The sequence below is a fragment of the Jaculus jaculus genome, chromosome 1, assembly GCF_020740685.1.
Source record: "Jaculus jaculus isolate mJacJac1 chromosome 1, mJacJac1.mat.Y.cur, whole genome shotgun sequence".
NCBI classification, from domain to species: domain Eukaryota; kingdom Metazoa; phylum Chordata; class Mammalia; order Rodentia; family Dipodidae; genus Jaculus; species Jaculus jaculus.
In genome coordinates, this window is record NC_059102.1 from 133,853,971 (window position 1) to 133,868,150 (window position 14,180).

The 14,180-nt window shown below is 43.6% G+C and overlaps 1 protein-coding gene and 1 pseudogene across 4 annotated transcripts in view; one reads left to right on the plus strand and one right to left on the minus strand.

The window, feature by feature from the left end:
* Cdk5rap2 (CDK5 regulatory subunit associated protein 2) overlaps positions 1-14,180 on the plus strand; it is a 234,187-nt gene that overhangs the window by 59,316 nt on the left and 160,691 nt on the right. For all 4 annotated transcript variants that reach the window (XM_045150597.1, XM_045150610.1, XM_045150615.1 and 1 more), the window contains exons 5-8: positions 771-847; positions 7,624-7,747; positions 10,878-11,032; positions 13,663-13,825. In XM_045150597.1, the coding sequence (XP_045006532.1) occupies positions 771-847; positions 7,624-7,747; positions 10,878-11,032; positions 13,663-13,825 (519 nt within the window). The remainder of the gene's footprint in view (positions 1-770; positions 848-7,623; positions 7,748-10,877; positions 11,033-13,662; positions 13,826-14,180) is intronic.
* Positions 9,636-10,205, minus strand: LOC105944348 (annotated as a pseudogene).

The following is a 14,180-nucleotide window of genomic DNA, read 5'->3' on the forward strand; positions in this document are numbered from 1 at the left end:
ATAGCAATCCTGGCCTTCTTTCTATCCATGAACTCATCTAGCATTCTGTCTGGTAGCACTGGTGGATAAATCTAAGAAACCCACCACTGTTCTCTGTCTCCCACTGTGTTCCATCTGCCAGAGATTGTCTTTGGCTTCTCACGTGAGTTGTAATCTCAAGGCTGTGTGTGGCTCTTTGTTTCAGCCCCTTAAGGGAAAAATGGTTGAAGAACATTGGCATTCCTCAGAAACAGCTTGCCCAATGTGGCTGGGGATTTTTGAATGTCCAGAAGTCTTATATTGAAAAAAGATAGGCCATGATGTGGCATTGCTCTTATCCATTCACAGATTTTATTTTCTTTTTTAAAGCTATAACATGTTCCCAGTGCTGTCGCCACCACATGCATGATTGTAAACAACCAGGAGTAATTGCTGTGGAATGGTAAAGCACACTGTAAATTTGCTTGGCAGAGGGGCAAACCATTGTTAAATCACCCTTACTTGTATGACATTTATGCCTTGATATTTGAGTGTTCTGGCTGTTAGATGTTTGGAACATTTACGTAATTGTTCCAAGTCTTGAGAAATCCAAAGCTTTCTTTTGAGAAAGACCACTAGTGTTTAATAATTCCCCCTTTCTTGTGTCTTGAGGTTAATGAGGGCTTTGAATCTAATACCTACTATTACAAGCATTGCATAGTCAGTCTGGGCTAGAAGTATTTGCTAGCCATCATTGTTCACAGGTCTTGTATCTTACCCTGTTTCTTTTCTTTTCTTACCTTGCCTGGAAGAACATTGAGCTCAAGGTGGAAGTAGAAAGTCTGAAGCGGGAGCTCCAGGAGAGAGAGCGGCTGCTAGTCAAAGCCTCGTGAGTACCTGTCACCCGTTAAGAGCTTGGAGGCTGCCTGGATCCCTCAGGGTGGACACAGGGCTGTGGAGGAAATTTTACTCAGTGGCTTTTTTAAGCCACTTATCTTCTGGCTAGATTCTGAGGATCCCAAAGATCTCTTAATATTTACTTTTCAGCAAGTTTTTAAAAGTATAATGTAGTTAATAGAAATAAAAAAAAAAACAGGACTTATAAGTATAGCATGATGGATTTTCACTGAGCAAACACACCTATGAAGTCACCATTCTAACCAGGAAATGAAACATTACTAGCTTCTAGAAAGCCCCCTTCCTTTCATGCTTGCAGATTATTTCCTTTTATCCTTTTTAGCCACTATTCTGACCCCCCCTTCCCACCTTTGTTTACATAGGATTGTTTTTGAACCTCATATAAATGGAATTACATAGTAGGACCTCTTTTATGGCTTCTTTCCTCAGCAGCATATCTATGGGAAGCACCTGTGTTGATTATGTCAATAGTTCATTCATTCTTATTGCTGTAAAAGCCTACGGGGTAGATAGGTGGGTTAGGCAGGGGTGATACTCTAGCCACAGTAACTCATTTTGAGAAACTGTTTTATGTGTTAGGGTCATCTGTAATATTTTATATGAAAGGAAGTCTAACATTTGATTTGAAAATAAGTATTTCCATTAGTCATTTATTTAAATATTTATCGAAGAACAGCACTGCTTAGAGGATATGACCCATGAGGGCTGGAGAGATGGTTTAGCAGTTAAGGTGCTTGCCTGTGAGGCCTGAGGACCCAGGTTTGATTCCCCAGTACTCACAGAAGCCAGATGCACCAGGAGAGTGTGACCTATGGATCCATTGGTTCTTTGTTTGCTCCTCAGTGATCATTATGTAATTATTTGTGACACACACTTAGGATCTGCAAAGAGGTACCAGCTTACTCCTAGAGCTCACGCAAACCTCTGAGAGGTACAGTGCACCCATGAATGAATGAAGTGTTGTTGAGGTGCAGTCATGGGGCATGGGTGGGGAAGTGGGGACCCCAGAGTGTCCTTAATTTTGCTGCAGGTATGTGGAATAAGACTCCTCAGGGTGACCCCTATAAGGGCTGCCTGGGAACATATGTGAAAGAGCTCCATTTTTCATGTTGGTGGAGCTCCTGCTGGGCATGGCAGACCAGGAGCAGGAGTCTTTGGCTTGGCCACAGCTGCATCACTCTGGGCCAGGCTGGGATTATTCCTTTCCTTGGTACAGGGTCTGGTGGCTGGAAGTTGGCTTGTGATGTTGTGGAGTTGAGCAGAGGCTTCCAGGCCCAGGTTTCTCTGAGTGATGCTGAACTTTCACTTGTGGTATTTTGTTCTTTTTTTTTTTTTTTTTTAAAAATATTGTATTTATTTATTTGTGGGGGCAGGGGAGAGAGAGAGAATGAATATGAATGGGCATGCCAGGGCTTCTAGCTACTGCACATGAACTCCAGATGCATGTGACCCCTTGTGCATGTGGCTTACATGGGTCCTGGGGAATTGAACCTGGGTCCTTTGGCTTTGCAGGCAAGTGTCTTAACCACTAAGCCATCTCTCCAGCCCCACATGTGGTATTTTCTGATGAGTGAATGGATTAATGACTATAATTAGATGAACAGGTTTTGTCTTATTTTTTTTTTTTTTCTTTTTTGAGAAGCAGATTGTTCTCTGGGCAGTGAGTCCAATCTGCTTTACCAGGCCTGAGGTAATAATAACAGTTTGGTCTGTAACCTACTCATTTCCTTGCCTGCTTCAAGTCTTGGGTAGAACTGGTGTTTAGCTAAACATGAGCATGTAGGTATCCCAGCTCACAAGGGTTCACATGTATTTCTCAATGTTATTGCACTGGATAGAGTGTTTTGGGTGCTTGCATTCAAGGTTCTTTTACTTCCCAAACTGCACAGCATTGTATTTAAGGTCTTTTATAATTTGGGCAGCTTCATTAACTTATTCAGGAAATATTTATAAAGTAGTTATTATGGACATTGTGGACAGGACTTTTAGGGACATTGTGGTGATCCAGACAGGTATTTGAGACTTGCATTCTGCTGGACATGATGATGATAAAATATATACATAATAAATGTATGATACACATTCAGAGATATGTAATGCTAGGTGGGAAATGGAGGGGAGAGGGGAGCTTGAGAGGAAGTAGGGAGACCAGTCAGGATTTTAGCCTAGAGGTGAGGTGAGAGCTGAGTGTTGGCTTGTGTGTGTGGGACCATGAAAAGCACATTTCAGAAGCAAAATCAATAAGCCTCCGTGATGAATAAAAAGTAAGATATCAAGGAGATGCCTATCTGGGGCTAAGGTCCTATTAATGTATACTTATAGTGATTTGTCTCTAGCTTTCTGTCCACCATCTCTGTGTCTCCATCCCAGCCCAGCAGTTCCACAGATGTTTTTGTTTTTGCCTCTCTAGTTTAGTCCTGGCAAACCTCTTCCCTTCTCAGCCCCTCTCAGAGCATTGTGTTTTCATTATCTACACCTTGGAAAAGAATCAAATGGGGGCGTCCTGTAGGCCATACTGGCCTCTTCAGACTTCTGTAGCAAGTGACAGTCCCACATGTGTAGCTCTTTTCAGTGTCTAAAACTTTCACACCCATCTCACTATGAACATTGCATTGTAGGAATGCCCTCATTATATAGAGAAGGGGATTCAGACCTGGTGCAGGGAAGGCCATGACTCCTAGTTAGGGAGATCCGAACTCAGGTTAGAGCTCACGTACCTGGTGTCCTGTCCAGCACCAGTTTTCATGGTCCTCGTCGTCTTTTTTTAAATTTTCATGTGTGGATATCATAGATGCCCAACATCTCTAAATGGCCACTTAGTATTTACCCCATAATGGTTGATAGGCCTTTCCCTTCGCCTGTTACTGCCCAGTAACCAGCAGTGTGTTTGGCAGACCCCGTTGATGGCCAGTGTCCTTATCAATGTCATACTCTCAGTTTCCTTTTGCAGTGCTGAGTTTTGGTGGGGGTAGAGGTAGGGTGTGGGATCTGCCACAGGAAGAGACTCTTTGTTTCCCTAAGGAGAATTATAGTTCAAATGGAAAGAATCTAGAGGAAATGTTGAGGGTTAAAGAGGGAAGGGTAGCGAGGGTGATGTTTATGAAAGGTTCTTTCATATTGGGTAGAAAGCTGAATTAGACCAGCTCCATCGGTTCTGCAGTCTTCTTTGAGTATATCAAGATTCTACAAGAAAAGAAAAAGAGAAAACTAACACTGGTCCTAAACCCTTGTCCCTGGCACTTGACATATTTTATTTTCACTTTTTTAAAAAATTTTATTTATTTATTTATTTGAGAGCGACAGACAGAGAGAAAGACAGAGAGAAGGAGAGAGAGAGAATGGGCGCGCCAGGGCTTCCAGCCTCTGCAAACGAACTCCAGACGCGTGCGCCCCCTTGTGCATCTGGCTAACGTGGGACCTGGGGAACCGAGCCTCGAACCGGGGTCCTTAGGCTTCACAGGCAAGCGCTTAACCGCTAAGCCATCTCTCCAGCCCACTTGACATATTTTATTGCCCCTGGTCTTTACAGTTGTCTTAAGTGACCAGTGTTCCCGTTTGAATGAAGAGAGGTGAGGAGAGAATTTGCTCAAGTTGGTAACAGAGCTGACTCTGGTGTGGCCTGCTCCTTGCTGTGAAGTAAACATGTTTGTATGCTATATTTTTCAGTCTCAATAAGGGGGCATTCAAAACAAAAGCAGTCATATTGTTGGGAGTAAATTTTATCTCTATAGCTTTAAAATACAAACAAAAATAATAATTTCATTAGCAGAAGAAAATGCAACATACTGCTGAGTATAAATTTTACTGCTACAGTATAAAATACAAAGATGATAAATGAAAAGTTGGAACATTTATTATAGAGAATATATTTTATTGGTATAACTAAAACACAGACAAACTGAATAAGACCAGTAGTTGTTAAAAATTGTACTCTACCTCTTGACAAGGTATATGATTCAGGCTGCAAAATGGCAAGGTTAGATCTGGGCTTAGGGGAGGGAGACAGGTTGCAGTACAAGGGAAGGGGCTATACAAGGGAGCCATCTTATAGAAGGAACTCCATGAAGCCCCAGAAATAAAACATTAGTAAGCACCAGGTAGAGGAAACTCAGGACTAGAATATTTCTGCATCTATAATATAGTTCAGGAAGAAGGGAACACCTGTCTAGAATTCTTTAGGCCATTCTGAAGTGCCCCTTGGGGAGTGGTAGAAATGATTATGAGTCATTGTGAACTCAAGTCAGTGTTGAACCTAGAAATGAGTGGTGTGGGGTTTGAGGACCCTTATTGTGGCAGTCAGGAAGTGGGCACGGCAGTCTCAGTTCTGGCCAGGGAATGACCTGTTTTCAGCTTAGAGCCAGGTAGAGTGGGGTAGCATGAGGCTCTTCAGAAGCTCGGCAGGGGCCTGTGCTGTCTCTGCCTCACAGGGATAGCCTTGTGCGAGTACTGGGATCAGGGCGCCTGAGGACCCTGTTTGGGAACGTATTAACTCTATGAGGTAATAATTTCATTTTTCACATGAGGAAACTGAGGTGTAACAGCTAATTTACTGAGGCTAAATAATTTATGTGGAGTCACACTGGGGATGGAACCAAGCAAGAATTTTGAAGCAGGTCTGCCCAGCCTCAGAGAAAGAAAGCGTTTTCTTTCAGTTGTTCACATTGAGTTCCATTAACATGATATCATGGCACAGGCTTTCGGAAGCCTCGGGGAAGAAAGGAAAACAAGATAATATATATTTATATATAGTATAGTATAGTATAATATAATATAATAGAAAAATATAAATATATTTATATATATCTTATATATAAATTAGGCGCTTATTAGCAGGTGATTTCTATGAGAGATATGGACAGCCAGCATAGCTTTCTTGACCTCATTGTTCTGAGCATACAGTTTTTGTGGCCTGGGCATGTGAGTGTGGTCACATGGCTCTGGGTTGGTGAAATTTCATATACCCTTAAAGTAGCGACACAGAAGGAAGTGGTGGAAGGTTTCTTTTCTGTTGCAGTTTTTCTGAGAAGTCAGCTTTAGGTGGAGCCATTTACCCTGTTATCTTTCTGGAAACCTGCAGTCATTTAGAATCCAGTGAGGACTCCTCTGAGGCCAGCTCTCACAGCTTTTGGCCAATACTGGTCTTTCATTGGCAGTGGTTATGGCCCTGTGTCTGGTTTGGGTGTGCTGTGCCAAGCCCTGATTGTCACACTGAGTATTCAAAGGTACCAAAGCAGTGTGCCCTGAGTGGTTTATGTTAGTGAATGCAAAGTATAGGATGCTTGCTGGTCTCCTCACTTTCTGCACTTAAGAGGCAGCGTGTGCTCAGGTTGGTCCTTGCTGTACTTCAGATGCTCTCCCCTCCCACTGGCACAAGGCGAAGATGCAGACCCTCATCTCACAGGCCCACTTGTGGTGTGCTCTGATCGTTTGCATGTCAGCTGCCAGCAGTGTGCTGCAGGAAGCTCCCTGCTGGGGAATTTGGCAGGTGCATTACAAGTCTTCAAGTATGTTTATCCTTTGACCCAGTGACTCTTTCTAGGAATTTGTCCTCAGGAATCACTATGTAACAGACACATAGAAATGCTTACCGTATTAAATATAGCACTAGCATTTAGTGAATGCTTATTTTGTACCAGACAACCTGTCTCAGGTCTTTATTAGTGTTATAAGTCAAATGTGTTTTATCAGATAGAAACTAAGTGTTTACAATATGGGAACTGATTTAATAAATCATAGTGTGTTTCATACAGTGAACTAATATGGAGCCTTTAAAATGATAATGATTTTTTTTTTTTTTTTTTTTGGTTTTTCGAGGTAAGGTCTCACTCTAGCCCAGGCTGACCTGGAATTCACTCTGTAGTCTCAGGGTGGCCTCGAACGCACAGTGATCCTCCTACTTCTGCCTCCCGAGTGCCGGGATTAAAGGCGTGCACCACCACGCCCCGCTCAATACAGATTTTTTTTTTTAATTTACTTATTTGAGAGTGACAGACACAGAGAGAAAGACAGATAGAGGGAGAGAGAGAGAATGGGCGCGCCAGGGCCTCCAGCCTCTGCAAACGAACTCCAGACGCGTGCGCCCCCTTGTGCATCTGGCTAATGTGGGACCTGGGGAACTGAGCCTCGAACCGGGGTCCTTAGGCTTCACAGGCAAGTGCTTAACCGCTAAGCCATCTCTCCAGCCCTCAATACAGATTTTTATTTACTGACATGAATGGGTATTTTTAGTGTGTTAAGTAATCAAGTCAATTCACTGATAATGTACTGTTCTGTTGATAATGTATTGTTCTGTTTTGTAGAAAATGTCTGAAAGGCTAGATATAAAAATGTTGACTTGTTTTTCTTGAGTAATGAATGTGGGTGATTCTTACCTTTTTCCTGTGTGTTGTAGATTTGCATATGCTAGTTTTTAAAAAGAAGCAGGTTAGGGATGTAGTAGTTGGTAGAGTGCCTGTCTAGCCTGCCCTAAGCCCTGGACTTGATCCTCAGCACTGTGGGAGCTGGGCATGGTGGCACATGCCTATAAAATCAGCACTTAGGAGGTGGAAGCAGAAGGATCAGAAGTTCAAGGTCATCTTTGTCTACATGAGGCTAACCTGGGCTACATGAGATCGTGTCTCAAAAAAAATGCTTAGCTTAGGAAAATGGGAGAAACAGGCAGCAAATATTCCTTGTCTCCTAGGTGCTGATGAACTAGCCGTCAGCCTGCTGCCCTACTGCAGCCTTTCCCTTTGCCTCTCTTTGCAGCAAAGCAGTAGAGAGCTTAGCTGAAGGGAGTGGCTCCGAAGTTCAGCGCGTGAAAGAAGATGCCCGGAAGAAGGTGCAGCAAGTGGAAGATCGCCTGACGAAAAGGATCCATCTTCTTGAAGGGGCAAGTCTGGAAGGCCTGCGGGGTCTGCTGCTTCAGTGATTAATACCACGGTGGGAGAGTGGGTCCTTTCTTCAGTAGTGGTCAGGGCTTGAGCAGGTTCAGCAGCCACCCTTGTCCTTACTCGGTGTCTCTGTGTCACAGCCCTGCTCCTGGGGTGTGTATGTGTAACTTACAGCCCCATACTCTGGAGACTAGCCACTGTGGTCTTCCTTCATGTGAGGGAACTAATATACAGAGGGAAGTCTTGGCCATTACAAATGTGAGCCTAGTTTAGGCTGTGTGCTTATTTTACAGCCCATGTTTTCAACATGGCACAGTGCTTATTAATTTGATCCCTCCTCTTTTAAACAGTGAATAGGTTGAGGCCCATAGAAAGGAAGGTTGAAGCCCATAGAAAGGAAGGACTGCTTGATGCTAGGCAAGCTTGGACCCAAATTGCCTGATGCTTAGCCATCCTCTTCCCTTCCAGCCCCTGTCCTGTAGTCTTTATCCAGGCTCCCTGCTAGAGCATACTAGGCCAGAATGTAGCTTTTCCTTCCGTCTGTGCTCAGTCAGGTGTTTCCTGTAACTTTGTGACTTTTGCTAAAAAGTCCTGTCTTCTGGACACTCCTTCTGTATTCAGTCAGAAAGGTTGAGTATCCCTTTTCTGAAATGCTTGGAACCAAAGGTGTTTTGAATTTGGGTTGTTTTTTCTACTGCTTTTTTTTTCTTCTCTTTTTGTATTTTGGAACATTTGCATATATCCCCTGAGCTACCTTGAAGATGGGACCTAAGCCAGGACATGAAATTCACTTGGTTTTCACATAAACATGGTCTGAAGGTATAATATTTTCAGTCTGCCCATGTTTTGACTACAACTGATTACATGAGGTCAGGTATGGAATTTTCCACTTGTGTGACATTGGCACCTAGAAAGTGTCAGATATTGGAACATTTCAGAGTTTGGGTTTTTGGATTAGGGATGCTCAAACTATATTGATTATTTTACTCCTTTTAATCTTTATTTTTTTGAGACAGGGTCTGACTATAACACAGGCTCTTCTCAAATTCACAGTCCTCCTTCTTTAGCCTTCCAAGTGCTGGGAAGGTGTGTAGCACCCTGTCCCACTTATTCTTGATACTTGAATGAGCTGTCATCTGTTGATCCACGCACCTGTTTCTCCCAGTGCTGTCTGCTCTGTCACTTACTGTCATTATCACCCTGGGTGAGACATTCACCTTGTGCCACTGCTGATTGCTCTGTGAAGCAACACAGCAGCCCCTGCACTGCACAGAGACTGCAGTGGCAGGAGCATGCGCCATGCTAGTTAGGTGTCCCCCACCCAGACTTCTTCCATCACCTCTTTGCTCTCTCTCCCTTTTAAAACAGCTGGCCCAGATTGGCTAGGTCACTTGCTCAAGGTCACAAGGGTGGTAAATGTCAGGTGGATTGACTGCCTACTAGCACTCTGGTCTGTGAGACTATAGTCTCCGTCCATAATGCTTGATGGTTAGGTGAGGTTCAAATACGGAATAAAAAAGCTTGTACAGAGCCTGGCATTTAGTAGGCACCCAGTAAATAATAGGCCTTGTTTGCTGTCTAAGAAAATGCGAGGTGATTTTTTTTTTCCCAGCTCTCATTGTGACTACTGGCAATCCTCCTGGGCAGATAGTACTAGGCGAGGTCCCAGAGGGTAAAAGGGCAGGGAAAGAAGCCAGATGTTTTTGAGCTCCTTGGGATGTGACAGGTGTTTGACAGTCTTACAACATATTTTTGAAGGTATTGAACGGGTATCCTGATTCATACACTGAGAACCTATCCAATGACTATCTAAAGCCACACAACAGCAAGTATGTGGGAGAGCTGGGTTTAAACCTAGTTTGATACAACTTTTTTTTTCCTTTTATTTCCATGCTGAATTTACTCCCTTGCCATAAGTTTTTGTTTCTTCAGTTTTGTCTGGGATATCTTTTTCTTATGTGCAACCTCCTCTTCTGGTTTAGGAACACTCTGTTCCTTTTCAGTGAGGATCATCTCAGTGTGGCAGGGAGAGCTCAGGTAAGGGTTAATCCCACCATGAGCTGTAAGTACGGTGGTGGCGCATCTTGGGTGCTTTGTTCATCTGGATATGTTCAATGACCTGAGAATCCACATCTAAACCCTTAAGTTCAGCATTACTTTCTGCATTTTTAAGCATATGCAGCAGAAATTCTGCACTCTTTGGGCCACTGACCCTGTGTTCAGCCCCACTGTTTAGCCTGGGTACACCTACCATCTCCACCATTGTCTCGCCAGAATGGCACACACTGCTTCTTTAAAGTGACATCTTTCAGATACTTAGTGGCTTTTTGGATATGCATACCCTTGATGGCCTGAGCAGTTTCACGGGTGTTCTTAAAGTGAACATGATTCTTAGAGTGAACCCCTTGACTTGCATGATATTGTGGGGTTTTCTGGGTCAAGAGAGTAGCGAACCATTTCTACAGGTCACCTCAGGCCTCTAACAGGAGGAGCTGATATGACTTTTATGTTTGTGATGTAATCAGAGGCAGTGGGTCTTTGTAGCTGGAGACTTAGGCCTACACTCAGGTCACTTTTTTGGTCACTGGGGTCTTTTTACCTAACACAAACACAGTCAGTATGATTTAGGTAATTTCCTTGGTGACTTTTCTGAGCTCACAGGAAGAGCACAGAGGTTTTTACCACCTAACCCCCCTTACAGGTACTGAAATGCAGTTTACAAGTGTGTAGTCATTATCGTAAAAAGAAATAGTGAGGGGTGGTGGGTTGTGGGATGAATTTGTATGGAGATTATGGTGACTCTGGAATTGATGGGTATTTAGTATTGAGAGGCACATTTTCCCTTATTCTCATTGAAGCTGTAATATTGATCTGATTTTTCAGAACCAGAAGTACGGTTCTTGTAGAGTTGAGTCTTTTCCATTGGAAATGCCTATTACTCTCTGGATACAAGAGGGAAAAGTGGCTGGCAAATGTATTTATTACTGATTCCTTCCATGTATAGTATGATTCAGGGAGGAGAAATGTGCTAGAGAAAGTCATAAATATTTATATTTTAATCCAATTTCCTTTCAAAATGTTCCCAATTGTATTGAAAAATTACATCAAATACATTTAATTTAACTCTAGGATGTGAAAGCCACCCAAGCAGAACTGGAAAAGGCCTTTGTGGGGACAGAAGCGGAGAAGGCTCTCCGGCTGAGTTTGGAAAGCCAGCTTTCAGCCATGAAGAAGATGCAGCAGGGAGGCTTAGAGACGGCTCTGGTCTTGGAGGAGAAGGACAGGTTTGCCTGATCTCTGGGAAACCCTAGTCTTGCATTACCCAGTGTGGGGAGCATTGTTCCCTCTCCTGCCCACTTCCCTCCTGTCTCATTGCTCCCCACAGGACTTGAGTGACTTCTTGGAGCACATCCCAGTACAGCAGGAAAGAAAACAGGGATTGAAGTGGGTCAGAAAGAAAAGGAATGGGATAGTATTAGGAGGGCAGAGACAGTCAGTAGATTTTATGTTGCAAAATGCTACTTAGAAATTAAGTCTAAGGCTGGAGAGATGGCCTAATAGTTAAGGTGCTTGCCTGCAAAGCCAAGAGACCCAAGTTTGATTCACCAGGACCCACATAAGCCAGATGCACAAGGTAGCACATGCATCTGGAATCCCCCTCCCCCCGTATGGATAGAGGCCCTGACATGCCCATTCTTTCTCTCTCAAATAAATAAGTTAAAAAAAATTTTTTTTAAGGAAATTAAGTCTAGTATTTAGTTTTGGCTGAAAGACTCCTAGTAGCCAAAGCAAAGAAGGGGAAAAATCCTGTGGATCCAAGATTCATATTACACATGTGGTAAAACATGCCACAAACTTAGGAGAAGCAGTTTCACTTGGCAGTGTCTGAGGGAAATTTTTCATGTGGTTTTTTCCAAAGGAACAGTGAGTGGCCATATCCCCACCATAATTATAGTAAATTTTGTGTGACCTATTTTTCATTGTGTTTTTTAATGCTGACTGGAGGCCCAAATTAGTATAATGTAAGGGGCCAAAAGCAGAACAAGGTAAAGAAATGCAGAGTTCTTTGATGGTCCAGAATACAATGTACATATGCCTTGAGACTCCTTTGGATGTACAGTAGGCTTGTTATGACACCTTTACTGTCCATCCTGTCTTGCAATCAAACTTTTGACAAAAACTTGTTAGGAGAAAGTTGAGATTTTATTCTACTGTTTTGCACATGTATAGGGTGTTTGTTTATGTGTGTTTGTATATGTTTAGGTATACATGTATATGTGAGGGCATATGTACATGTGTGTGCATGTGGAGGTCAGAGGTTGATGTCAGGGTATCTTCTTCAATCACTCTTCACCTTATTTAGTGAGATAGGGTCTCATTGAACCCTGAACTCACTGGCTCAGCTAGACAAGCTAGCCAGCAAGCCCTGGGGATCCTCCTGTTTCTGTCTCCCCAGGCTGGTTTTACAGACACACACCATCACACCTGCCATTTCATATGGGTGCTGGGGATCTGAACTCAGGGGCTCACGCTTATGCAGCAAGCACTTTACCCACTGAGCCGTCTTCCCAGCCCAGACTACACAGTAATTTTAAAAGTATGGATTATTTGCCACCTTTTAAAACATTGAATTTCACGTGAAAGTTTAAATTCTAACTTTTCTTGCACACCTGAAGATAAAGCAGCCATGGGTGCCATCCTGCCAGATCAAGGCTACTGCTTCCTGTCAATGGGCTGGTGCTTCAATTGGCCTTAGTTTCCCTGCCTGGTGCTCACCCCACTTTCCATTTTAAGTGTGCATTTGGTAACATTAACTTTCTATTTGATTATTGATGATTTCAGAGATGAACCCCTAGAGGGCAATCTTGCTCCTCCCTCCTGGCATTTTGGGGCATTGCATACATGTTTCTCCTGGTGCCCCATCCCAGTGCATTGCTGGATGTTGAGACTGCCCCTATTGCCCTGCCAGCTTTGGCTATGGAAGCCATGGGCCACTGCATGTCTGCCAGACCTCTTGGCCTCTACTCCTTCTAGCAAACTGAGTTGCTTTCTAGCTCCAGAGGCTTCTCTGACAAAATGCTAATTATTGAATGTATAAGAAGTAGTAAGTATAGTAACTGCTGTTTGTTGAGTCTGCCTGAAGAGCAGAGTTGTTTTGAGAGAGGTCGAATGACTTTCTGTGGCTAGGGAGCACTTGGTACAGGGTGGTAGTTTGGTAGCCCAAAGAAGAAAGTGTTAAGTTCTCCCTGGTGGTGCACTAGAGGTGCGGGGTGGCAAAGCTTCTTTAAGGAGAGGGTGCTTCAGCTTAATCAACTCAGGCATTTACCAGGCTGGTGGGAGAAGGGAATGGTATCCCAGGTAGCCTGTATTAATAGGATGTCCATGGGGCTCAGAATGGCTTTGGAGAGAGCTGGGAGTGAGTGGCAATGAGCTAAGGACTTCCTGTGAGATGAAACTGAGACACTTGCAGCCTGAAAGCTGGCCATGCATGCCGTGTTCTGGAGTTTGGCCATTAGGTTACAAGTCAATGTATTTTTAAGCTTTGTCCGGAGAACTGTGGGGTGCCATCTTACTTATGCCACATCTCCCACAGCTCTTGATTGCTTGTGGCTACTTAGACTTCAGGGACAAATTTCTTTTGGAGAGGCATCTGCTGCTGTTGGTGGCAGCTATTGAAAGTCTTTGAGCAGGGGTTTGACCTGATCAGACTATGGGCCACGTTGCAGGCAGGGGGACTTGTTAATGTCACATAAATTCTGGACCTTAATCTCTGACCTGCAAAAGTGATTCTGTTTATGTTTAGTCATTGGACACATTTCCTTTGAAGATGTGTGGCCCAGATTCCTACCTCCTCCTGCTCCACTGAGCTAAGAGAGCAGCTTAGAATTAATATTTAAATTTTGTTCTCTTTTAGACTGATTGAGGAGTTGAAGCTGTCTTTGAAGAGCAAAGAAGCTTTAATTCAGTGCCTTGAAGAGGAGAAATCTCAGATGGCATCTCCTGATGAGAACGTGTCATCTGGAGAACTCCGAGGACATTGTGTCGTTCTGAGGGAAGGAAGGGAGAGAGATGGCAAGGTGAAGTGATGGGGCACAAAGATGGACTTGCAGTGCTGTTCAGTCTGTATGCTCTGCACAGCTGTTTCCAAGTGTGAGTCTTTCAGCCGAGGAATCAGCGGCAGCAGCCTTTGTCAGAGCCCTGGCCTTTTCCTCTCTCAGCCTCCTGTGTTCTGTTCCTGCATGCCTGAGCTACCATGTGTTCATTTGCTGTTGACTAGGGACTTCATTTTCATCTTTGGGACATTCTTAGTATAAAATTGTGGAGCACTGTACATGTCCATTTTCTTTTATACTTAGAGGCTGGCTTGGGGCCACCTTTGGTGTGAAATATCAGAGGCAGTAGGGAAAGGCAACTAACTCCTATTGGGCCTAG